The sequence below is a fragment of the Peromyscus leucopus genome, chromosome 2, assembly GCF_004664715.2.
Source record: "Peromyscus leucopus breed LL Stock chromosome 2, UCI_PerLeu_2.1, whole genome shotgun sequence".
Lineage (NCBI taxonomy): Eukaryota > Metazoa > Chordata > Mammalia > Rodentia > Cricetidae > Peromyscus > Peromyscus leucopus.
Genome location: NC_051064.1, coordinates 103,864,252 through 103,890,366, shown reverse-complemented (window position 1 = coordinate 103,890,366; position 26,115 = coordinate 103,864,252). Strand labels below are relative to the sequence as shown.

Sequence of the window (26,115 nt, the reverse complement as noted above, 5' to 3'; positions counted from 1 at the left end):
AGGCCAGCCCAGGCTGTTTCTGTATTTGGAGGAACACTGTCATACTGTATATTCTTTTTAAAACCAAACAAGTAAAAATAGCTGTAAAGAGAACCTCTTATGACCATCTGATTTCTTCAGCTGCAGAAGAGCAGCCTTGAATATTCATATTACCCAAGTCTTTAGTGTGCTGTGTCTACCCTAAACGTTGGGAACTGCCTCCCACTTGGTCCTACCTTTTAATAATGAAGTCAGCTGGTAATGTGCTTATGTCATTCAATAGAGAAAAGATCACTTCTGGGCCTTTAGCTGTTTAAAATATATTTTGTGTGTATGCGTACTTTGCCTGAATATATGTACATTCACCACACACATGCCTTCTGTCCACAGAGGTCAGAAGGAGGAACAGGATCCTCTGGAACAGAGGTTACAGATAGTTGTGAGCTACCATGTGGATGGGGGACTAACCCAGGTCCCATGCAAGAGTAATAAGTGTTCTTGACTGCTAAGCCAGCTCCCCAGGCCCAGGCTTTTAGCTTTAAGATACCTCAGAACTGGTAAACAGTTCCCGAGCTGCAGAAGCCCTTACAATGCAGGCAGGTATCCACAAGAGCTGATTCAGAGTTTCTAGTTGATTTATCATATATAATTAAGTCAACAACAGCCTCACCCACGTCCACACACATACTGCCACTCAGATGAGGTACAGATGTAGACTGACTGCTGATGGGAAATGCACCACTCCTAGAAAGACTTGCTAGAACCAACAACAGAAAGAAACCGTTCCCGTGTGAATCCCAAACCAGAAGAATGAGGACAACTGCCTGAACCACAGAAAGTTTATTATCGCCTCAACTGCTCTTGGGTTAGATTAGGTGAATAATTTTGAGGTTGTTTTATTTTTCTAGAAGGCACAAAAGTTTGGGGTGAAGGATAGAGTTTGGAGTTAGAGGAAGGGGAACTGCTGGAGAACTCTCAACATTTCCTAATACTATTTCAACCCTGGGATGGTAGAATTGTGCACAAAATGAGCTTGTCTTCTGTTTTTCTCATGACAAGAGTTTCTTGGACTTTAGAATGACAATGATAACTCAATCTGTCACTTTCTAGTTCAGTGGTTTTCAACATGCGGGTCACAACCCCCACAAGGGTCTCACATCAGATATTTAGGATTCATAACAGCAGCAAACTTACAGTTATAAACTAGCAACAAAATAATCTAATGGTCTCACGACACGAGGGGCTGTATTAAAGAGTCACAGCAACAGGGAGGTTGAGACCCACTGCTCTAGTTAAATGGAGTGCTGAATGAGTATGGAGCTCTTTCTCTGGGAGAAGGCACCTGCACACATGTGGGTCACAGGGTTTGGTGAAAAGCTGAAGTTCCAGCCAGAGCCTGTACATATACTGGAGCAGAGCCGAGGCTTAGGCATCTTTTCTTAGCCTCTGTCCAGACTGCAGCCTGTTTGCTCCATCTGTGCTGGCCTGCAAGCACCAGCTCCCAGTACCGCTGGGGCACAGTACAGCTGCTTCTTGACTTCCCTGTGGTGAGGACACAAAGCAATGGGAAAAGGGGAATGGGAAGTGCACTCATTTGTGTTTCTGCCAAAACAACATACCACACAAAATCAGAGTTTTTAGATTTTAAATTGTACCCGTGGTGGCAGTGGCTGTGTTTATAAAGAATGCACTTCCTAGAGTTGCCGTAGGTGGTGCAGATGGGTGTTGTGGGATATATGATCATACAGTGTGAAGATATGCCACAGTTTTACCTTGCCTGCCCAAGGCACCTGATTGGTTTAACCAAGAGTTGAATGGCCAATAGCTAGGCAGGAGAGGTTAGGGGGGACTTCTGGGCAGAGAGAGGTACTCTGGGAAGAAGAGAGGTGGAGGAAGGCAGACATGCATTATGGAGGAAAGGTAATGAGCCATGTCGCTGAATGGAGACTAATATGAATGGGTTAATTTAAACAATAAGAGCTAGTTGTGAACAAGCTTAAGCTAAGGCCAAGCTATTGTAATGAATGAAAAGTCTCCGTGTCATTATTTGGGAGCTGGTAGTCCCCGAAAGAAAGTACATACAGGAGTTGGGAGTACGGCTCAGTTATGAAACTCATGCTTAACTTGCTGGAAGCCCTGGGTCTCATATCTAGGAAGAGTTGTCCAAGAGAATATTCATCAATGTAACAATAAGTACTGTGCATATACAAGAGTATGAATATGACCTACTATATTCAAATATGTAAATAACATAAACATACTATGTATATAAATATACATATACAAATTAAATACATGCATATATGTAAGTATATATTTACACAGTGCTTTTTTATGTCCCAGGAAAAGCATATTATAAAAAAGGAAATGAATGCCCATGTGCCTGAGTCAGTATAAACAGGCTTATCACAGCTTAGCTCAACAGCAGACACACACACTGGCTAATGGACAATGTGTACCCTTGAAGTCAACTGGTCTAAATTTAGGACAGGAATTTAACCTTTCGTACAGGCAACTGAACATATTTTAACTTCCAAATATATACAAGGGCATAGGATATGAGCTTCAAATACACCTTCCTGAAAACATCCACAAGACTGCCGAATCTTCTCATTTCACATTGCCAGTTCTTACACGTGACACATGGAGCTGATTCTTTGTTCCTTTCCTGAGGAGCTAGGTGAGATGTAGCCCCAAGTGATCTTGGTTATTGCCAAACCTGCATATAGGGAAGACCTCTGGGAGTGTTGAGCAATTTCTACAGACTGCCTCATCCTCCCAGGAAACTCCTAACAAAGCTTTGCTAACCACAGCTCAGCACGAAGAATGCAAAGCCATCTCCACGTCTTTGCTGAGACAGAGAGGAGGTCTACTTCCACCGTACTTTAATCCTGCCCTCTGGGGCCAACAGCTGTGGGTTTTCACTCACCCAATTAGTTAAAAGTTCTTATTTAGGGGATATTTATTTTAAAACAAAATGAAACCCCAACAGCCCAATAGAAATTCCACAATGACAGAAATTATAACCAACTGTCTTAAGGTTATGTTAATAATGGAATAATGATGGATTGTTAAGAAAGGCAAAAGAGCCATCAAGAACTTCCTTCAGTTTTATATCTTGTTTATGTTCCTGCAGAACAAGCCATTAGTAATATCAGCTTCTTCATAAGGGCCCAGCACAGCCTTGTGATTTATGAGAGCTAAAAGGCTGTGGCTAACGGAATGGACGGCACTGGCCACCATGGTTTTACCCTTGTCAACCGAACATTTAAACTTGGTCTCCCCTCCTCTAACAGCTAAGTTTCATCCTAGTACTTACAATGTTTAGACGTCTTATTTACCTTACGCTGCTTGATGGGTGAGACCCTCCGGAGAGAATGAACTCTTTCTCTTAAATAGAAAATTGGAAAGCATATCAAGAAATTTGCATGCGAGGCAAGTCAGCCAGCCTGCTGGTACTGTGGGCTTTGGCACATACCACTGGCTAAAACATGGTGCCTATTGCCTAACTCAGGAGAGACTTTGGGAAATTCCTTAGAGCTTTTGTCCTTACCCTTGTCAGCTCTAAGGGAGAAGATTCATTTATATCAGAGGATTGTGTGAGACTTTAATAACTCATAGGAAGTAGGATGTTATGAGCAAACTATCATACTAAATAAGGGATCTTTTCCAGCATGTCACACAATTCACTTTATAAGTCAATTGCTGTACCCATTTGCCCTTTATGAGGAGTCTAGAAGAACATCATTTTCCAAAAGAGAATCTGTCTTCTGGGGTGCCACTTTTGAGATTACCAAGAGCTATCAAATGCATGGCTGAATGTCTGGGATACAGGTTTTGTTTCTCTTCCTACAATACTAAGTGTCTACGTCCTCAGCAAATGTTTGCTTAATTTGTCACCTGCCTATGATTTAGCAGAGGTAGGCTTAGAATCTGCCTCTTCCCAGGTCACACTCTTCTCTAACCATCCTTAAAGTCATATATAGTCAAACTATTTTCACAGGGGCTTAACTTTTAGAGGCAACTTAATTTTTATTTTTTGAGTATGAAAAAATACATTTTTTCCCTCCAATAAAACTACATCATCCAAGCCAGGCAGTGGTGGCACACACTTTTAATCCCAGCACTCGGGAGGCAGAGGCAGGCAGATCTTTGTGAGTTCGAGGCCAGCCTGGGCTACAGAGTGAGTTCCAGGAAAGGCTCCAAAGCTACACAGAGAAATCCTGTCTCAAACAAAACAAAAACAAAAACTGAAAAAGCTACATCATCCAGGGCTGGCCTGACAGCCTGGTGGGTAAAGGCATTTACCACCAAGTCTGATGACTTGAATTCAATTATCAGAGCCCACGTGGTAGAGGGAAAGAGTTGAATTCCTCAAGCTGTTTGCTTATTGTGGCTTGTGTGAATCCACTCACCTACATAAAATACATAAGTATATAAATTATAACTCATGCAAACTTTAATAAAAATCCTCTGATCACAGTTTGTTTGCACTGTTCACAAACCAACTTAAGCCCAGCTTGGTTATGATACTAGTGACTAAAAACTGCTGAGGAAGGAGGGTGGCAAGTTCAAGACCTGCCTGGGGAACTTAGGGAGACCTTGTCTTAAAAAGAGGATTGAGCGGGGTGTGCCAGTGGCCCTGTCAGAGGAGCAGCAGGTGGCAACTGAGGTCAGGAGTTCAACCCACCAGAGTGCAAGGCACTGATGGGAGAACCTCGGATAGGCAAGGCTCCGAGGGCTTGGGCTCCAGAAGGTCTCCTGCGACTGCTGTGCCTTTGCATATTTGCTGCTGCCATTTTTCTGGCATTGGTGTGAACAGGTGTAGGGGAATCTCTACTGCCTCTAACGTAGAGTGATTATCTCATGAAAATATCCCTTTTTACCCGGCTTTTTTTTTTTTTTTTTTTTAAAAAAAAAGATTTGTTTATTATGTATATAGTGTTCTGCCTGCATGTGCTCCTGAAGGCCAGAAGAGGGCACTAGATCTCATTACAGATGGTTGTGAGCCACCTTGTGGTTGCTGGGAATTGAACTCAGGACCTCTGGAAGAGCAGCCAGTGCTCTTAACCTCTGAGCCATCTCTCTAGCCCTTTACTGGGCCATTTTAATCTGTGGATTGATATGAAGATGATTTCTTCTTATACTGTATCGTTTAACTGAAGTAATGATTTTATACAATAACTATTAGTTTAAATAGAACTTTTAAGGACTAAGGATTTTTAACAATTATAGTAAGGGATTATGATAGAGGTTAGTTTAGTGGGGAAATTAATATAGATAAAAGTAGAATATAGTGTTGTCCCCACCCCTGATAAAGCAGAGACTACAGAGGATAGAAAATAAGAACAAGGAAGCATCACGCGGCTAGGACTTAGGAGTTTCTCTTGAGGAGTCATATAGACTGGGGTTTAGGTTAAAGATTAATGAAAACAATCAAGTTCTGGGATGTTAGCTCAAGTTCTTTTTGATATTGGGAAATGTGTTCACGGGTGTCAGTGTGCATCACAGCTAAAACAAATGATGACGTCGTGTAACTAAAAAAACAGAATTGGATGGCTAGTTAAGATAACTGGACTAGACTCTAAAATATGAAATGTGAAACTAGTAACCTGTTTTTCTGGCAATTATAATACTGCCTATGTCAATGGTTATGGCCGAAAGTCTCCTGATCTATGAGAAATCTCAAAGATAAATGTTTAACTGTATGTGGGTTCTTGGGGATAATTTGTTTTTCACCTGTAATACGTAAGGAAAACACCAGGAAAAGTGTAGAAGGAAATATGGAGAAAGACGTCATCAGGAAAGCAGGAGATGGGAAACATCTGGGTAGAAGAACAAAAAAGAGACTGGACTAGACTAAGGACAGAAAGAATAAGGAAGAAGGTTTATTCCCCTCAGAATGTATGCTGCAGAAGTCTCATTTGTGGCAGAGCACTCCTGTGACACTAATTCTCTGCACTTTGATCAGTTGTGAGTTTCTGGGATAGCCACTTTCCACTGCACAAAGTCATTCCCTCTGATTAGGTATGAAATTTGCACTAATCTCTAGGTAGAGGGATAGAAATAAGACAGTAGTTTGACACTATACCCATTTAGCACAATGGTTCTCAACCTGTGGGTCATGACCCCTTTGGGGTCGAATAACCCTTTCACAGGGGTTGCATAGGACTATGGAAACTAGTCAGCAGAGAGGACACTTCCTGGTCAGTACCATAATTTGTACATGTCCTGGGACCAAAGTATGTGATGATTTCAGCAATAAGGCCTTACCATCAAATTTGATGGTGGGCACCCAAGAGCAATAGCAAGTCTATATGAGGCCAAATAAAATTTCACTGTGTATAGGTAACACATTTTCCTTTGTTCAAACTTTTGTTTTATGTGTGAGTGTTTTGCCTGCATGTATGTCTGTGTATCATTTGTGAGACTGGTGCCCATGGAGCCCAGAAGAGGGTACTGAATGCCCTAGAACTGGAGTCACAGTTAGTTGTGGGTGCTGGGAATTGAAGCGAGGTCCTCTGAAAGAACAGTCGGGGCTCTCAACTGCCGAACCATAACTTCTGTCCTTGGTACCACATTTTCATTGTCACTGATAGAATCGAAGCTGTTTACATTTCCTAACTGTTGTGAATAGAGCAGCTAGGAACATAGATAAGCACGTGTCTCTGAAGTAGTAAATATAGTCCTTTAGATATAGGCTCAGGAGTCTTATAGCTGGATCGGATGGTAAAGTTGTGGTGTAGGAACCACCACACTGATCACCAGAGTGGCTGCACCAATTTGCACTCCTACCAAGAGTGCATGAGGGCTCCTGTGGACCACATACTCACCAGCGACTGTTGTGGTTTACTTTTTTATTTAATTAACATATACTTTTATCATCTCCCCTCTTCTTTTGTTTTCTTTTTCTTTTTTCTTTCTTTTTTTGGTTTTCCGAGATAGGGTTTCTCTGTGTAGCTTTGATGCCTGTCCTGGATCTCACTCTGTAGCCCAGGCTGGCCTTGAACTCACAGAGAGACGCCTGGCTCTGCCTCCCGAGTGCTGGGATTAAAGGTGTGTGCCACCAACGCCTGGCTCTTTTGTTTTCTTAATCTTAGCCATTCTGAATAAGGTAAGATGAAATCTCAAAGTAGTTTTAATTTTCATTTCTCTAAATGGCTAAGGATAGTGAATGGATTTTAAAAGTATTTCTTTGTACTTATTAGACTGAGAACTCTGTTCAAACACATGGGTTGCTTGTTTTCTTGATGTTTAGTTTTCTGAGTTCCTTGTATATTCTAAACATTAATCCTCTGTCAGATGTACAACTGTGAAATATTTTTCCCATTCTGTAGGCCACCTCCTTGGTCAGTCAACAGTTTCCTTTACAGTATAGAAGCTTCTGGATTTTATTAGCGAGTCTTATTTCTTGGGTGACCAGAATTTTATTCAGAAAGTCCTTACCTGAGCCTACATTCTATGTAGCCTATATTTGATATTTCCTACTCTTTCTTCAATAAGTTTTAGGAATTTCAGGTCTAACACTGAGGCGTTGATCCATTTAAAATTTATTTAAGTACATGGTTAGAGAGAAGGATCAAATTTCATCCCTTTACATGTGGATGTCCAGTATTCTAAATACCATTTGTTAAAGATTCCATCTTTGCTCCAATAATGATGTCGTAGTTACTCTTCTATTACCACAACCAAGGCAACTTACAGAAGGAAGCATCTGATCTGGGACTCATGATTCCATAGGGTTAGAGTCCATGATGATCATGGCAGAGAACATGGCAGCAGCGAGACAGGCCTGGTGTTGGAGCAGTAGCTGAGAGCTCACACCCTTATCTGTAAGGGGGTGGGGCATGCTACCTAGGAATGGTGTGAGTTTTTAAAACCTCAGAGTCCATGCCTGGTGACACACCTCCTCCTACAATCCACGGCTCCAAATCCTTTCCAAATAATTCCACCAATCAGGGCCCAAGCATTCAAATATATAAGCCTATGAAGGCCATTCTTATTCAAACCACCATAGATGTTTTTGGTATTGCTGTCAAAAAGCAGGTGGTGTAGTGTGTGGCCTTTGATGTTTGTGTCCTCAAATCTATTCCATTGCTTGATGTATCTGTTTTGGTGTCAGCATTATGGGTTTTTTTTTTGTTGTTGTTGTTGTGGTTGTGGCTTTTGTAGTATAACTTGAAAGTAGGATAGTGATATATCCAGAAGGGTTTTTATTGCTCGGTTACTTTGGCTATCAGAGGTCTTTAGTGCTTACCTATGAATTTTAAGACACATTTGAATTTGTAGGTTGCTTTTGGTAGTATGACAATTTTCACAATATTAATCCTAACAATTCATGTACATGGAAGGTCTCTCCATCTTCTGGTATCTTCAGTTTCTTTCTTTGTTGTTTTCAAGTTTTCATTGTATAGGTCCTTTTCCTTCCTCGGTTAGGTTTATTCCCAGTGTTTTTATTTATCTTTGAAGCTGTGATAAATGGGATTATCCCCTCAATTTCTTTCTCAGTCTGTTTGTCTTGTTATCTATGAAGGCTGCTGTTTTTGGCATGTTAATTTTGTAACCTGTCACTTTGCTGAAAACGTTTATCATCTCCAGGAATTTCTTGGTAAGTCAATAAGAAATACAGATATTTTAACTATCATCTCTCCTTTCAGAGTATCTCTCAGAACCACCAGTCACTATCCCATTTCATTCACAAAGCACCCGGGGTTTGGTAGGTATAAACACAGAACGAGGGTTGCTAAGGTGAAAAAAATTACTCTGTTCTCTGAAGAGTCAGACAGAGAAGAGGAGGAGTTAAACAGACCTCGACTGATTGCCACCCAAGAAAGCGAGCACTAGTTAAGCAGGAAACTGTCTGGGCTCAGGTCAGCAGGAAACCATTTGTTTGCTCAGGCCTTTGGGTGATTCATTGTTAATTCCCATCTGAATGGCTTTGGTACCTCTCAACCTCTCTGGACTTCCTAAAGATTCAGTGTTTTTCATTCACATATTCAACCAACTTTTAGTGAATGCTTACATTCAGCACACAGCCAGTTGAATCTGGATAAGAGAGTGAACTAAACCAGAATTCTTAAAAAACAAAACAAAACAATCCTGGGTACAAATGTGAGAATGGTCAGGGGAACTAGACAAAATGGAATCCACTCACCCTACACCTCTCTGGGTTTGTCCAGTCTGGACATGTGAATCTTGAGCATACTTTACTGGGATATCACACCTGAAACCAGAGCCTGCAGGCTACCAGATTGTGGAAATGTGGATATTGAGATGCAAGGCTATCTCCAGTCATTTTTCAATCAGTACTTATTAGTTGACACCAGGATTCAAAGACAACAGTGTTGTTCTTCTGCAGCCCCTTCTAATTTTATTTTTAGACAGGGTCTTATGTAGCCCAGACTGGCCATGGAAAACCTTGAACTTCTAATCTTCCTGCTTCTATCACCTGAGTGCTGAGATTAGAGGCATGTTCCACCGTACCCCCATTGATATGATGCTGGTGGTAGAGTCCAGGGCTCCATGCATGCCAGGCAAGCATTCTTGAAACTAAGCTACCTTCTGAGCCCTGCACTGCCTCTGCTTGCCTGTTTCCTCCTGTGTTACAATACGTGGTTTGGCAACATAAGCGAACTTTCTACCCACGTACTTCCATCCCAGTACTATACAACCTTTACTTGCATGATTTAACAACATAATCAAACTTTCTTAGGCTGGAGTGTTTCTGGGAATTGGAATAAGAAATAGAAATGAAAAAAAAAAAAAAAAAACCTAAGATATCCTGGGTCCAGTTTTCTAAGCTCAGTTAGTAAGGCTTCTATGTAAAACTTCCACTGATCCCCTTTCAGGGCCTTTCTGTGATCAACTTCTTTTGGAAATTCTCTTTGCAAAGTCTGCAGATCTTTCATTCAAAGCTTCACCCAAGAGAACACATCTTACAGAATAAAACGGTAGAACCTTCTCACTGGTTTCCCCTTATGCTAACACTCATCGCCTCTTGATAACTGGAAGCAGAATATTGAATGTCCACTTGGTGTCAACTACAGTCTTCAACAGGCTTTCGAGACAGACCATTATCTCTGTTTTACAGATGGAAATAGGCAGTGACAGGTTAAACATTCAGTCAAAGTCCAGATAAGAAGTGACAGAAAGTTCTCAAGTTTTCTACCTCAAACAATAAGGACCTTTATGCTCTTCATCTCCTTCTAGGGGTGTCCAAAGGCTCATAACCTTACTGGTCTTGTGCCCACGGTCTCTGAAGTTCCTTCCTGCTCTAGAATTTGAAACATTACACTGGTCAGGGCTGACCATTGACAGTTTAACACACAGAGGGCTGACTAGATCAGGTTGCCTCTTAGTTAACGATATCTTTAAGGAAAGAGATTCCTGGAGTGGATAGCAACATGTAACTCCCTTCAAGCCCTGTCCCTGTGAAACATGAAGTACAAAATCTGGGGCTACATCCTGCTTTCAGGTGGGACTGTTTCACTACCTTGATATTTCTGCCATGACTGAGCCTGGAATTATACTGCACTGAAAGAAGAATTTGGAGGGGCACTATCCAGATATATATATATATATATATATATATATATATATATATAATATATATATATATATATATATAAAGCTACTATGCTTCTTTCTTAGTATGTTTCACTGAATGATATCTTTCAGGTAAAATTTCCTTTGTCAAATAATAATTTAGAAAACTAAGGAAAATATCAGAATAGACATGCCATTAAAAAAATGTGTTGAGATACCTTTGAGGCCAGAAATATATTTATGTGTGAATAAACTGAGCTGACATATTAACTGCTATCCATAACATACTGAATTTGAGTCCTGTCAAACCAATTACCTGTTGAAACAAACAAACACACACACAAAAATGATCCTCAGAGGAACAGAATCAAAGTTTGTTTCCATAATAATCAAGATGCAACTTGTATTTTTTTTTTAACCTATCAAGAAAATTGTAAGTGTGACTAACTTTTCAGAAAAAGCTGCCAAGCATGACAAATTTCACAAATTCAGGGGTAGGCAAGACAGCTTAGCGGAAAAAAGTATTTTCATGAAAGCCTTTTGACTGCAGTTTGATGCCAGGAAGCCTTGCAAAGGCAAGAAGGAAAAACCAGCTCCACAAGGTTGTCCTCTGACGTCTACATGTACACTGTGGCGCATGTGCCACCCCCCACCCCCACACACGATATTAATAAATGACTTGTAATTTTTGAGACAGGGTCTTACTATCTGGTCTGGTCTGGAGCTCACTATGTAAAGCAGGCTGGCCATGAACTCACAGAGATCCACCTGTGTCTCCAGAGTGATGTGATTAAAGATGTATGCACCCATGCTTAGTCAAATAATGTTTTAGAAGTAAGAACCAGTCAAAGAATCTAAGGTAGCTATTATAATTATGCTCAAGCTTGTGAAGGTAAATACACTTATGAATGGTGAAAAAAAATTATCCGCAGAGAAATTTAAAAGAAAGAAATGGAGATCTTAGGACTGCAAAGTACAATATCTAAAATTTAGAAATATATGTATTGAAGATTTGGCTACAGAATTAAGCTAAGGGGAAACTTAAATATACATCAAGAAAAGTAATGTAATCTGAAGTTTAGAGAGAGAAGGAAGAAACAGGAGGAGAGGGAGATGGGGTCATGTGGTTCTTGTAAAGAGCAAAATACCAAGTATCCATGTAATCAGGAACTAGGAAAGTAGAAAAGCATAGTGAAAGGATATATGAAGAAATAATGTCCCCCAGATGCCTGCATTTGATGGGTGACATACATTACAGATTCAGAAAGCTCAGAACAAGTAAACAAAACAAACAAACAAACAACAAACAAACCAAAAACCCAACCACTATACCACAAAAACCAAAGCAGAGTAAATGTAAAAACTGTTGTACCTAGTTAGCCATAATCAAATTCATAAAAACAAACAAAAAAATAAAATAAAATAAAATAAAATAAAATAAAGGAAGAAAACCTTTAAAGATCAACCAGAGGAAAGGAAAATAAAACAAAAAACAGATACAGGGTACCAATTTTCACTGACTCGTGATTAGAAACTAAGGCATCTGGCAGAGAGCAAAATGCTTCTACAAATATTAATAGTGGGGAGGGATCTGAAGAGCTGGCTCAGCTGGGAAGAGCACCTGTTCTTGCAGAGGACCAGGATTCCTTTTCTAGCACCCAGGCTCACAATAGCCCGTATCTCTAGCTCTAGGGGATCTGATGCCCTCTTCTGGCCTGTTGAGCACCTGCACACAAGTGGTACACACACATATACTCAAATATATATATATAAATGGAAGATAGAGGTTAAAGCAAAAAAAAAAGAAAGAAAAAAATAGTAGAGAAAAAATCAAACACAATTTGGTTTGCCCCTCCCCCACCGTGGACTTCCTTTTGGTGCCCAGATGCAGGTTACAGCAGTCAGAAGAACAGGTCAATGACCCACCTGCCATCAGAACTGTCCCAGCCCCAGTCCTCACAATTTGGTTTGAGTCAAAAGCATGTAAGAGAAAAGATGAGGTAGGGAAATTTTCTTTTCTTTTCTTTTCTTTTTTTTTGTCTTGTCTTGTTTTTTTGTTTGTTTTTTTTGTTTTTTGAGACAGGGTTTCTCTGTGTAGCTTTGTGCCTTTCCTGGGACTCACTTGGTAGCCCAGGCTGGCCTTGAACTCACAGAGATCCGCCTGGCTCTGCCTCCCAAGTGCTAGGATTAAAGGCGTGCGCCACCACCGCCCGGCCCAAAAAAATAAAAAAAAAAAAAAAAAAAAAAAAAAAAAAAAAAAAAAAAACATCAATATTTTTAACCACAGCAGCTTAAAGGAGAAGCAACAGCCCTGTCTTCTGCAGTTTGTAATGTGAAACAGACAACATTAGCATAAAGGGCGGTGCTTTGGCAATGGACCTATAAAATTACAAGGGTAAAAGATTTTGTGAGTGGCAGAATACTAACTTTTAGCAAACTAAAAAATTAAGAGTATGTATTATCATTTCTAGGGCACTTCCTTTAAAAATTATGCTAATGTTGTCTGCATAAAGGGCAGTGCTGTGGCAACAGACCTATACAATTATGTACAAAGATACTATTTTAGAATGGATATTTTATTTGCCACACAAACAGAATGAAAAGACTTAAAGACTTCTGTAGAAAAGGTTTCTGAATTGATTCTGAAAGGAAAATTGAGACTTCGTCAATTAACAGGAATAGACCCAGTGAAGATTGTGGTACATTTTACTAATGCTGAAATTGCCTCATGATGTGCAGAAAATGAGCATTGACATAGAGCTTGCAGTAATTTTTTGGGAGCAATTAGCAACAATTATCCCCAAAGCAAGAGACTTCAGTTTATAAAGAAAACACATTGGATCCTTCCTCACACTGTGCAAGGAACACCAATTTCTGGAGCCCCTCCATTCTATACTGATGCAAATAAATCAGGAAAGGCAGGTTATAAGTCAGGAAATTTAAGTAAAATGGCTTAAAGCCCTTATGATTCAGTTCAGAAATCAGAATTATATGATATTCTAATGGTATTATTAGATTTTTCCCGAACTTCTTAATATAGTTACTGACTCTCAATAGGCAGAATAAGTTGTTTTACATACTGAAATGGCTGAGCTTATTCCAGATGATTCAGAATTAACTTTGTTATTTATTTAATTGTAAGAAATAATCAGAAATAGAAATCATCCCTTGTAAATAACACATATCAGATTCCATATGGGACTGCCAGGACCTCTAGCAAAAGGTAATGATGAAATTGATTAGCTATCAGTAGGAAATGTGCTAGAAGCCTCAGAAATTCATAAGAAACACCATGCTAATAGCAAAGATTTGAAGAAAGATTTTTCTATCACTTGTCAACAAGCCAAGGAAATTATAAGGAAATGTCCCACTTGTTCTTTGTATAATCAAATTCCACTACCTGCAGGAAATAACCCAAAGGGTACTTGAAGAAATGAAATCTGGCAGATGGATGTTTTTCATTTCAGAGTTTGGAAAATTAAAGTATGTGCACCAAAACCATAGATATATACTCAGGATTTCAAGGGGCAATTGCCTTGAGTTCTGAAAAGGCTGATTCTGTAATTATACATTTATTAGAAGATATGGCCATTATAGGAATACCTATAAAAATCAAGACTTACAACGCTCTAGCATATGTCTCTAATAAAAAGGAAGGGTTTCTTTGCTAGCCGGGCGGTGGTGGCGCACGCTTTAATCCAGCATCGGAGCAGAGGCAGGTGGATCTCTGTGAGTTCGAGGCCAGCCTGGGCTACCAAGTGAGTTCCAGGAAAAGGCGCAAAGCTACACAGAGAAACCCTGTCTCAAAAAACCAGAAAAAAAAAAAAAAAAAAGAAAGGGTTTCTTTGCATATTACAACATAAAGCATATTACAGGTATACCATACAATCCTATAAGACAAGCAGTTATAGAAAGATCTAATTGCACTTTAAAAGATATACTTAATAAACAGAAAGGGTAATAAAGATACACTGAGATAGATTACACAATGCTTTATTAACTTTAACTTTTAAATGCTAATGAGAAAGGAATGACAGCTGCAGAGAGACAATGGATAATAGAAAAAATTACTCAATTAAATCAGCCTGTATACTTTAAAGATGTGTTGACCTCAGAATGGAAACCAGGATGCATTGTGTTGGGGAAGAGGTTTTACTTTTGTTTCCCCAAGAGAAGAAAAAAATTGATAAAGATTAGATTCGAACAGGAGAGACCTCTTGCTTAGAAAGGTGATAGTCCAAACAGTGTGGCCATCAATCTAGACTAACTTATAAGGCTAACAAAGGCCTTTCATTTGATCAGACATAACTGCCTAAAAGGGAAACCCCAAAGTTAGAGTTGAGGCAGGTTTTTTTTTTGTTGTTGTTGTTTTTCTTGCTAGGAGAATAAAAGCATCCAACTAAGGAATTTAAAGACTACTGGACAAATGAGACAGCTGAAGAAAAAGAAGGATGAATCATCCAGAGAAAATGTCCCAAGAAAAAGAGTCAATTGACCTATGGGTATAGCACATCTCCAACAGGATAAAATCTCACAAATCTTCCCAAATGTTTGTTTCTACTGCTCTCTACAGACATAATAGGCAAATGGTCTTTTTGTAGTCTAAATTCAATTAAAAACTAAAGTTGGCTTTGAGTTGGACCATGGCTCTATCATTCTCTAAACTCAAGCATGCTTGGAAAAGGACAATTCAAAAATCTCTATCTCATGTCAGAAGAGCTACTTGGTATGGAAAGCAGAAAAAACAAAACTGAGGGACTATGCTATTGGCACACATCTCCTAAGCCTTTGGTAACGAGGAATTAAATTTGTGTGCCCTATGTCTTAACAAATTGTGATCTTTAACCTCTCAGAGATCTGCTGCATGTGACATTTAAAATGTTTTAAGTTTTCTGGAGTGACCCGTGACTATTCCTGGCAGTGACCTTTGAGGTTTCTAAGAAGATGGTGGGACCTCACAACGATGAATCCACGTGGATTGTGGTAATACCATAAGCTGACAAACATTACCCAAGATCAGCTTTAGGCTACAAACTGCTCAGGACATCTTCAAAGCAGTCAGCTGACATAGTAGCCTCATGAACTTCTCCACGTCAGGACTTCAGATAAGCCCTGTACTTCCCTATCACACTGATACTGAGCAATAGCTAGCTCTCCCGGGACTTGACCATTATCTCAATTTTTTCAAGGTCCCTTAAAAATGTGACCACCCCCAAATAACAGGAAGTAATTTTAAGAACTTGACACCTATATTTGCAAAAGGTAGGGTGGGTGGTTTTTAGTTGTTTGGTGGATTATAGATGTTTGTATTGTTTAGGAGGGTTGGTTACAAGTTGTTACTAGCCGTGGTCAGGGAGGAAACTAAGCAAAGTAGATTAGATTCAGGTATCTAGTTCTGAAAAAAAAATAGGGCATATAGGAATGATAGGATATAAGGATACATTATTGAATATACTTTTAACTTAAAAAGCAAATACTAGTCTTAAATATTTTACAGTGGTATGGATTTTTGTATATTGATACAAATCTAAGGTTATTTTTGTTATATTGTGATTGTGTGTGTGTGTGTGTGTGTGTATGTTTCTACTTTTGTTTAAGGTATATACATTGACACAAATTTAAGGATGTTGTTTGCTTTTTTCTCTTTTTTGGGGGCCCACAACCCAGCTCCCAAATAAATCATGCACAGAGACTTATTTTTAATTATGAATGCCTGGCCTTAGCTTGGCTTGTTTCTTGCCAGCTTATCTTAAGTTAAATTATCCTGTCTACCTTTTGCCTTTGGGCTTTTCCCTTTTCTTACTTCTGTAATCTTACTTTCACTCTTACTCCATGGCTGCCTGTGTAGCTGGGTGGCTGACCCTCAATGTCTTCCTCCTTCTCTGGCTCCTTTTTTCTGCTCCCATATTTCTCCTTCTATTTATCCTCTCTGCCTGCCATCCCCACCCATCCTTTCTCCTGCCTTGCTATTGGCCGTTCAGTTCTTTATTAAACCATCAGGTATTTTAGATAGGCAGAGTAAATCAGCTACACAGAATTAAACAAATGCAACATAAACAAAAGCAACACAGCTTAAAATAATATTCTACAACATAAGAATATTTTGTTACTTTATATATCTGTTTCTACTCTTGTTTAAAGTTATTTTTGTATATTGATGCAAATTTAAGGTTATTTTTGTTATGGTGTATATATGTTTCTACTCTTGTTGAGAGTCTTGTACCTCTACAGCTCATTTAACAATGTAATGTAAATTTCTAGTTCTTGAGAGTTATTATTACAAACTATTAAGGATAATTAAGAAATACAGGTTAGGGCTGGAGAGATGGCTCAGAGGTCAAGAGCATTGGCTGCTCTTCCACAGGTCATGAGTTCAATTCCCAGTAACCACATGGTGGCTCACAACCATCTAAAATGAGATCTGGGGCCCTCTTCAGGACTGCAGGCATACATGCAGGCAGAACACTGTATACATAATAAATGAATAAATATTAAAGAGGAAGGATTACTTCCACAGCAGTTGTACAAAGTCAGAACATATGTGCTATGAAAAAGGAAACAATGCATGTGCTATGAAACATGAAATGATGCATGTGCTATGAAAAAGGAAATGATGCATGAGCTATGAAAAAGGAAACGATGCATGTGCTATGAAAAAGGAAACAATGGACCAGGGGAAAGGGAAACAAGAGTCTGGGGAGCTGGGCCAGCACGGTAGTGTGCACCTTTGATCCCAGAACTCGGGATGACTCAGAGGCAGGAGGATCTGTGACTTTGAGGCTGGTCTACACAGCGATTCCAGGACAGCCAGGACTACATAAAGAGACCCTGTCTCAAAAACAACAACCAACTATAACAACAGAAAGGCTCTAGGGAGCAAGGCAGGCCTAACTCCAAGGAAGCAGACAACTGTGCTTTCCCAGACCCACAGTAACCAAAAAGATCAATCAGAAAGATGGGAGGGACCAAAGAGACGGCTCGGCCGTCAAGAGCACCTGCTGCCTTGGCAGAGGACCCAGGTTTGATTCCCAGCACCCAGGTGGCAAGTCACACATGCCCATAACTCCAAGTCCAGGGGACCTGTCACTCTCTTCTGAACTTTATAGGCATACAACAGATACACATACAAGCAAACACCCATATATATAAAATAAAAACAAATAATGTATTTCTTAAAAGATGAAAATCACTGTTCCATATTCCTGCCAGTTATATAAATGAAGACAACAGAATGAACAACTTGGAGGCCATGGCTGGCCTTAATATGGTGGATTAGAGGACCAGGCAGTTGTGTGGAGGGGCTGTGCTTTCAAGACAGAAACGGGACAGCAGGTGGAGAGGAAAGCGGTTTTCTGAGCTTTCAGTGCTGAAGACAGGCTGTTTTCATCTGATGGGGATGATCCTGAAGGGCAAAGCGAACTGAGGAACGGGAAGAGCTACCTGCAGACAGCCTTGACCAATGTCAGGCTCGCTTCCTGAAAATGTGGTTCGCTCCCCACAGCTACCCATCTCAAAGCTCTCTGTCCTGAGTTATTAATAATGAGGAAATCATTTGCCAATTTGTTAAGTCGATTATTAAAATAAATAAGTACAGAAGCAATTGAGAAAGAAGACCGAAGCCTTGAAGGAAGTCCAAGGTGGCTCTGACTCCTTTAGGGGATGAGGCCAGCACCCCAGGAAGCTCTGTCTCCTTTTGTTTCTAACTGCCGTCCCCTCCCGCTTTGCCCGTAGGGAGACTGTTTTGCTACTTTGGGGGGCACTTGCTCAAAACTTGGTTTTTTTTGATTCAGCTTCAGCTTCACATAATGCCCTTATGTGAGCATACAACTCGATTCCTTGAATGACTCAAAGCCCGCATCTATGGGAAGGGTTGCTCACAAGAATGTGTGGGATGGAATTTTCTCCTTCTGAGGCTGCTGCCCTGGTCTCTTGGCAAGAAAACTGCCTACAGCAAACAAATGGAAGACTTAAAACACACTGTGAAGCAATTTAGACCCAGGCTCTGAGGGTTAATGCAAAAGTCCTAATGGGTAAGAGCAGGAAAAGCAGTACACCGTAGAGAATTTTGTGGTAAGAGTCAAGAATCATGGAATGTTTTTTTTTATTAGTGTTAATTACTTTGCTCTCTTAACCAAAGATATTAACAACACATTAGATTTCCTGCCAAGTTCCATGATGTGCACAAATAAGATATGACTCTCAAGAAGATCTTATTAGCAAAAGCAGACGCCAAGAACCCAAAGGGCTCTATTTTCCTTAAAGGAAAAGTAACAGAGAACGTATGGCAGGATTTTAGACAGTAGAATGTGTATGTGTGTGTGTGCGTGTGCGTGCGTGTGCATGCATGCACACACTTGTACATGTGTGCATAAACATTATTGCACCCCAAATAAAAAGTAGTTGTTCTTCTAAAGACTGTGAATTCAAATTGAGAGCAAAGGAGCTAAGGATAGAGCTCAGTTGGTAAGGTGCTTGTGCAGCATCCATAAAGCCCTGGGTTCAACTCCTAGTACTGCATAAAACTGAGTATAGTGACATGCTCCTGTATCCCCAGCACTTAGGTGAAAAAGGCAAAAGAATCATTTCTCTGTGAGTTCGAGGCCAGCCTGGTCTACAGAGAGAGTTCCAGGACAGGCACCAAAGCTACACAGAGAAACCCTGTCTTGAAAAACCAAAACCAAACCAACCAACCGAACAAACAACAACAAAAAGTATAAGAGGAAAGATCAATAATCTTTTTGAATGAACAATCTATTTTTTTCTTCTCAAATATATCCTACAATCAATTATAATTGTCTCTATAATGAAGAGGCCAGTGGGATTAGTGAAAATAAAACTATTATAGGGGACATGGGTCCTCAGAGATGTGTCCTCAGAGTAGGATATATAGGCAGAAATGCAGTGCCAATCAACATCTGCTTTCATTCTTAGGGTTTGTGCAAGATCTGGAGACCCGGAAGGTAGACTCTGGTTAGAGGGCTGAACACCAAGGACAGAGACAGCCTTAGGGCCGACTAGCAGGGGAAAAAACACACAAGAAACCCAGAAATGGAAATGGAAGGAGTGGTGTTACCTCACCAGATTTCAACACGTGTTATAACAGGACAACCACAGGGACTCAATGATTAAGAGCGCTTGCTGTTCTTCTAGGGGACCTGAGTTCAATTCCCACCACCATGGTGGCTCAAAATTATAATTCCAGCTCTAGGGGATCTGATGGCCTCAAAGCACACATGTGGTACACAGACATACATGCAGGCAAAACACTAGTGCAGCACATAAAATACTTGTTAAAAAATTCTCGGGGCTGGAGAGATGGCTCAGTAGTTAAGAATGAGTACTGCTTTCACATCAGACCTAACCTTGGTTCCCAGAACCCATGTCAGGCAGCTCACAACCACCTATATAACTCCAGCTGCATGGCATCTGATGCCTATGGCTTCCATGGGCACTACATGCTTGCTCTTGTGCTCTCTCTCTCTCTCTCTCTCTCTCTCTCTCTCTCACACACACACACACACACACACAAATACACATTTAAATTAAAACAAATTAATAATTGTTGTGGAGAAAACTTTTTGTACACTGTGAAGATGTATCACTCTGATTGGTTTAATAAAAGGCTGAATGGCCAATAGCTAGGTAGGATCTCTGGGCAAAGGAGACTGGGAAGAAGGCAAAGATGCCAGGAGAGACACAGAGCAAGCAGGATGGGCAATATGGAGATGAGGTAATAAAGCCACAAGACAGAAAGTAAATTAATAGAAATAGGTTAAGTTAAAAGAGCTAGTTAGAAACAAGCCCAAGCTATCAGCCAAGTTTTCATAATTAATAATAAGTCTCCATGTCATTACTAGGGAGCTGATTGTCCTGATGAAAAAGTCCAACTATCAATGGCATCCAATGTGGGGAAATGTATTTACACATAAGACCTGAGAAAGCATGAAAAAGGTCCCAAACACACAAAAATGGAACCTAGTCCTACAGTCTTTCATGTGGGCAGTACCATCTCCCGGCCACTGCCTGTGGGCTTGAGCCACCAATGCACCATAAGATAAGCTGTGACAGTTTAAGGTTTTTCTCATGCAGACAAAAAAGGTTACAGTTACACAATAAAGCAGGTTCAGATGGAAAAAAAAGAACCTCTGAACTGGTTATAGTATGTTTCAAAATGTGTATTGGCTTAAGAAAAAAAGGAAAGAAAAAGGATATAGACAGTAATAAAAAATAGTCTAAGAATAATAGTAAAGTCTTTAAAGAGAAAAGAAGAGGAGGAGGAGGAGGAGGAGGAGGAGGAGGAGGAGGAGGAAGAAGAAGAAGAAGAAGAAGAAGAAGAAGAAGAAGAAGAAGAAGAAGTAGTAGTAGTAGTAGTAGTAGTAGTAGTAGTAGTTGTAGTAGTTTGGACCTTATATGGCACTTTGTTAATTTTGAATTTTTTGAATGCTAATGAACAGACAACAGCTGCTGAGAGACATTGGATTGTGGAAGGGACTGCTGAATTAAACCAACCTGTATACTTTAGGAATGCCTTAACTTTAAAATGAAAGTCAAAAAATGTATTATGTTGGGGAAGAGGTTAAGCTTTTGTTTCCATGGGAAACAAAAGGCCATGGATTCCTTCCAAGTTAATAGAGGATCAGATTTGCCCAGGGAAGATCTCCTAAGTATCTTGGCTATAGACATGGGGGAGGAAGTAAAGAAATACTACATGACAGGTAATGTGCAAGCTGATTCCTCTGCAGGCAGATCTCTGTGAGTTCGAGGCCAGCCTGGTCTACAGAGACTTACAGGACTGCCAGGACTGTTACACAGAGAAACTCTGTCTCAGAAAAACAAACAAATAAACAAACAACAAAACCACCCCCCACCAAAAAAAAAAAAAAAAAGAAAGAAAAGAAAAATAGATCCAATTTAAAGGTCATATCTTAATGAGTGATCGATGGGGGAGGCCCCAACCCATTGTGGGTGGTTCTATCCCTGGGCTGGTGGTCCTGAGTTCTAAAGAAAGCAGGCTGAGCAAGCCATGAGGAACAAGCCAGTAGGCAGCATCCCTCCATGGCCTCTGCATCAGCTCCTTCCTCCGGGTTCTCACCCTGTTTGAGTTCCTGTCCTAACTTCTTTCAATGATGACAGCTATCTGAAAGTATAAGCCAAATAAACCCTTTTATTTCCAACTTGCTTTTTGGTCATGGTGTTTTACTTCATCAAAAGAAACTCTAAGACAGGAAATTGTGGTGGTATTGTGTTCCCCAAAATATTGTGCACCCTAATAAACTTATCTGGGGTCAGAGACAGAACAGCCACTAGATACAAAAGCTAGAAAATGGTGGCACTTACACCTTTAATCCTAGCACTCCAGAGGTAGAAATCCCTTTGGATCTCTGTGAGTTCAAGGCCACATTGGAAATGGCCAAGCATGGTGACTCATGCCTTTAATCCCAGAAAGTGAGACTTTAATCCCAGGGAGTGATAGTAGAAAGCAGAAAGGTATATAAGGCGTGAGGACAAGAAACTAGAAGCATTTGGCTGGCTAAGCTTTCAGGCTTTTAGCAGCACAGTTCAGCTGAGAGCCATTCGGGTATGAGGACACAGAGGCTTCCAGTCTGAGGAAACAAGATCAGCTGAGAAGTTGGCCAGGTGAGGTTAGCTGTGGCTTATTCTGTCTCTCTGACCATCCAGTATTTCACCCCAATAACTGGCCTCAGGTTTGATTTTATTAATAAAGACTCTTTAAGATTCATGCTACAGGGAATAGTATATATATGACAAACCAAAACATGAAACAAAGCAAGGGAATGATTTTTAAAAAGGAGAATAGCAGGGCACAGTGCACCCCTTTAATCCCAATGCTAGGAGGCAGAAGCAGGCATCTCTGTGAGTTTGAGGCCACAGTGAGTTCCAGGCTGGCCAGGGTTATATTGTGAATAATAACCTCTGAGAGAAAGTGTAAGACACCCCCTTTGGCAGGTCTTTCAAGGGCTTCCAAAGTCCAGGTTGATATATTCATTTTAATGTATTTCCTCAGAGCTTACCTTTTAGGCTTTGTAACTTTTTTACATATTAGATACATTTTACAAGTTTTTGGAAAGACAGGTTAATTAGTTGCTAGTGATTAATTAGTTACTAGCATTCTGAAGTTCAAAGGAGATGTAAACCTGAACGACTGTGGTGGGGAATGTTTTATAGAAGAAGAATCATGATAGATGAACATGTTCCTGCAGATTTTGTCCTGGGCACTGTCTAGTATCATAGGATCCAGAGTTTTTAATTGCTTAAAAATTATTTTAATTAATATTATTGTGGATGGGGGAGGGGGAGGGGGAGGGGGAGGGGATGCTGGTTTGTGTCATGGCACATCTGTAAAGGTCTGAGGACAATTCTGTAGAGCTGGCTTTCTCCTTCTACCTTTATGTGGGTTCTGGAGATCACACTCAGAAGGTCAGGCTAACAGAGCAAGTAACTGCCCGCTGTCCCACCTCAACAGCCACTGTGTATAGTTCTCAGTCAGGAGTCTCTTTTGGTTATAAAATGGGGGAAACTATCATCTCAGCGAAGTGACAAATTTTTCAGTAAACATGCCATCATACGCTTTTAATTATTGTTAAATGGATCACAGGGCTGAAATGATCGAAAAATCATGATATTGAAGAAACTTTTCAGGGCTTGTGTACATTACATTTTAGATGAAACAATTAATGGGGCAATTTTCTCCTGCCTAGGGAGAAGACATAAGACCCTCTTTGCTTGGGGTGCTCTGGTAGGCGGTGGCGGGTGGGGTGGGGTGGGGGGCATGGGGGGCCCTGGGGCTGTTAAAGATAAATATGTCTTGGTTCAGGTTAGAAAAGAATAATTTGTTTTTATTTTTATTTTTTTGGGGGAGGGGGCGGTTTTCAAGACAGGGTTTCTCTGTGTAGCTTTTGTGCCTGGAATTCACTCTGTAGCCCAGGCTGGCCTCGAACTCACAGAGATCCGCCTGCCTCTGCCTCCTGAGTGCTGGGATTAAAGGTGTGTGCCCCACCGCCCAGCAGGAGAGAATAATTTGACAGCGAGAAGGCATGTGGAGGAGAGGGCACGTCTCTGTCAGGTGGGATTTTCAGGTGAAGAGAGTTTAGCAGAGGTGTCCGCTGTGAATGGGAGCACACCATCAAGGAAATGGTCTAAGAGAAGAGTCAACATGCATTTGTGTCGCACTGATTTCTGAAAACTTGTTCTCCTGTCATAAGAGTGCAGGCAGCTTCTTTGACCTCTTGTGGCCTCAGTATCCTCCTCATGATAGGGGAGTCTGCTTCTGAAGGCTATCTGGCCACAGTCTACTGAATGGCCTCCCACCACTGTTCTCTAAGTGCTCCGTCAGTTGCTATGATTTCTAACAATTATACTGAAGGCTTCCAAGCTTGCTCATAGCCAGTTTAGCAATGACATCAGCCCCCAAACACAAAACAGCTGCACGTTCGGAAAGAGTCCGTGTAAGACCTGTATCTGTTTCTTCAAGAGGCTTAACCTGATAGCCCAGATCACATTCTTTAAAGGGTTATCAAATAGCGGTTGTCTACCCAAAAAAGTCTCCTCTAACGAGCAGGCTTTGTGTAGAAATCGTAGTCCATAACAACTCTTGTAGATTTAATGATTCTGAAGTGCCTTCTAGCTCTCGGGAATAAGCTTAAGTCAGGACTTAGAAAGACAGGACTCAGTGTAGCACACCACAGCAATTTCAGGCTATTCATCCTTCACAATATCTAAACTAAGACAAATGAGACCTGCATCGCCACTTAAAAGTGACTAAACCAGGCCTCCGCCTATAAACAGGAAATGCTGAACTTAGCTCTCAGCACTCAACTGTAAATAAATAACCAGCCTGTAAGAACTTCACCCCGACGCAAAGCCTTTCTTCTGAGAATGCACTTTAAAGCTCAGACGGGGTCAAGCTGTCTCCATGAATAAAAGAACAGAAGGAACTCAGAATTTACATCACTATGCATTTTCTTATATTTCTCTTTTTATCCTGTGTGAGCCCTTCGCTGCACCCTGACTTGTAGCTCGGTTCTGTTTCTCACTGAAGTTTCAAACCTGGTTTCAAGTTACTTGTCGACGGTCAGGCTGGAATGAAGTCGGTGGGTTAGCTGAAATGAAAGCCTCCGCCTTTCTTACCGCTCTTCTCGGGCACCCGCTAATTATTTATGTTCAAGCTCACCAACACTGTGTCTGAGTGTAGGAGGCAGCGTACTCAATGCCAGCTAGCTGGAAACAAACAGAACCTGGCCTCTAAGTATCTTGACTGCACAGAGCACTGAAAGAAGATAAAGAAGGGAAAAGAAAGGGGGGGGGCGTAGAATTTTAGAAAGAGGACAGAAAAGCACCATGAAGCGCTCATGTAGCTGAAGCACAGTAGCTGCTCTGTTGCCAGAGCCTTCTTCCACCAAGATGAGCTAACTGGGTTCTTGTTAGCCTGACCACCTCATCATCAGAACTTCACTAGGAAGCTATCAGCAGTCTCTTGCATAAGGCTGACAAACTGCCAATCAAAAAAATAGGAGTGGGGACTGTTTGCTATGACCAAAGAGTGCATACGGATGCCAGGATGGGGAGTCTGATTCCACAGCCCAGATGCTTATTTTCTGCATTCGATGAAATGTGTTTCGTTAGTTTTGGATTTGGGAGGGTCAGAGAGATTCATGACAAGAGGTGATGCTTCCAAGGCACACCAGGAATGGCTGTGAACCACCCACAATGTCTAAGCACCTGAAATGTCAGGGAGTCGCCATCATGCAAGAGACTCCAGAAAAGTAGGCTAGAGGAAGAGGTAAGCCTCTAGGGGAGACTGCCAGGGAATGTGCCCCGTCCCAGAGTCTTACCTGCTGAACTTCGCTCTCTCCATTGGAGATTTTCTCTGTGTAAACCAAGGAGTTGAAGATCCGCTGCAGCAAGAAAGAAAATGGACATTAGATTTTTCTGAGAGTCACCTTCTATGTGTGTGTGAATAATTTGTTGCATGCAACACAAATAGATTCAAATAGGAAAAAGTTTAATTACAATACAGTGATTTTTACAGAGAGTAACCTAAATATCCACCAAAGTCAGTCACACTTATTTATTTAAGCATTACCCAGGCACTATAGTGAAATAAACCAGATGTTACACTATATTTTTCATTTTCAAAAATACATTTAATTACAGATTTCCGGAGCCCATGCCATTTTATCCAGCTGCCGTAATCTGGCAAAGTTGTGTTTCTCATTTAAATCCTGCACTCCCTGAATGCTGTAATTGTTTACAGGCCCTAACATCTAATGTAATAAAACTCTTTGAAAAGAATTCTTTCCACATTCTCTCATGTCCCTATCCAGCCAGTACCTACCCCATATTATCTATCACCTTCATTACTCAAACACCCCCCTCAGGAGAGTAACAAAGACACTTGCCAAATACGTGTGGCCTCAAGAGCAGATTCCCGGCCAGGCTGTGGCACATTGGCACACAAATTCTCTGCGGGGTCCTGCCTAGCCTACCTCACACCCACTCTTTCACACACCACCTTAAGTTAAAATAGCTCTGTAGGTTTGAGACTCGACTGGCATCTGTAACAAACTAGAA

The 26,115-nt window shown here is 40.8% G+C and overlaps 1 protein-coding gene across 1 annotated transcript in view; it reads right to left on the bottom strand.

The window, feature by feature from the left end:
* Cachd1 (cache domain containing 1) overlaps positions 1-26,115 on the bottom strand; it is a 223,825-nt gene that overhangs the window by 114,872 nt on the left and 82,838 nt on the right. Inside the window, exon 2 of the mRNA XM_028870244.2 lies at positions 25,377-25,439. Coding sequence (XP_028726077.1) covers positions 25,377-25,439 — 63 coding nt within the window. The remainder of the gene's footprint in view (positions 1-25,376; positions 25,440-26,115) is intronic.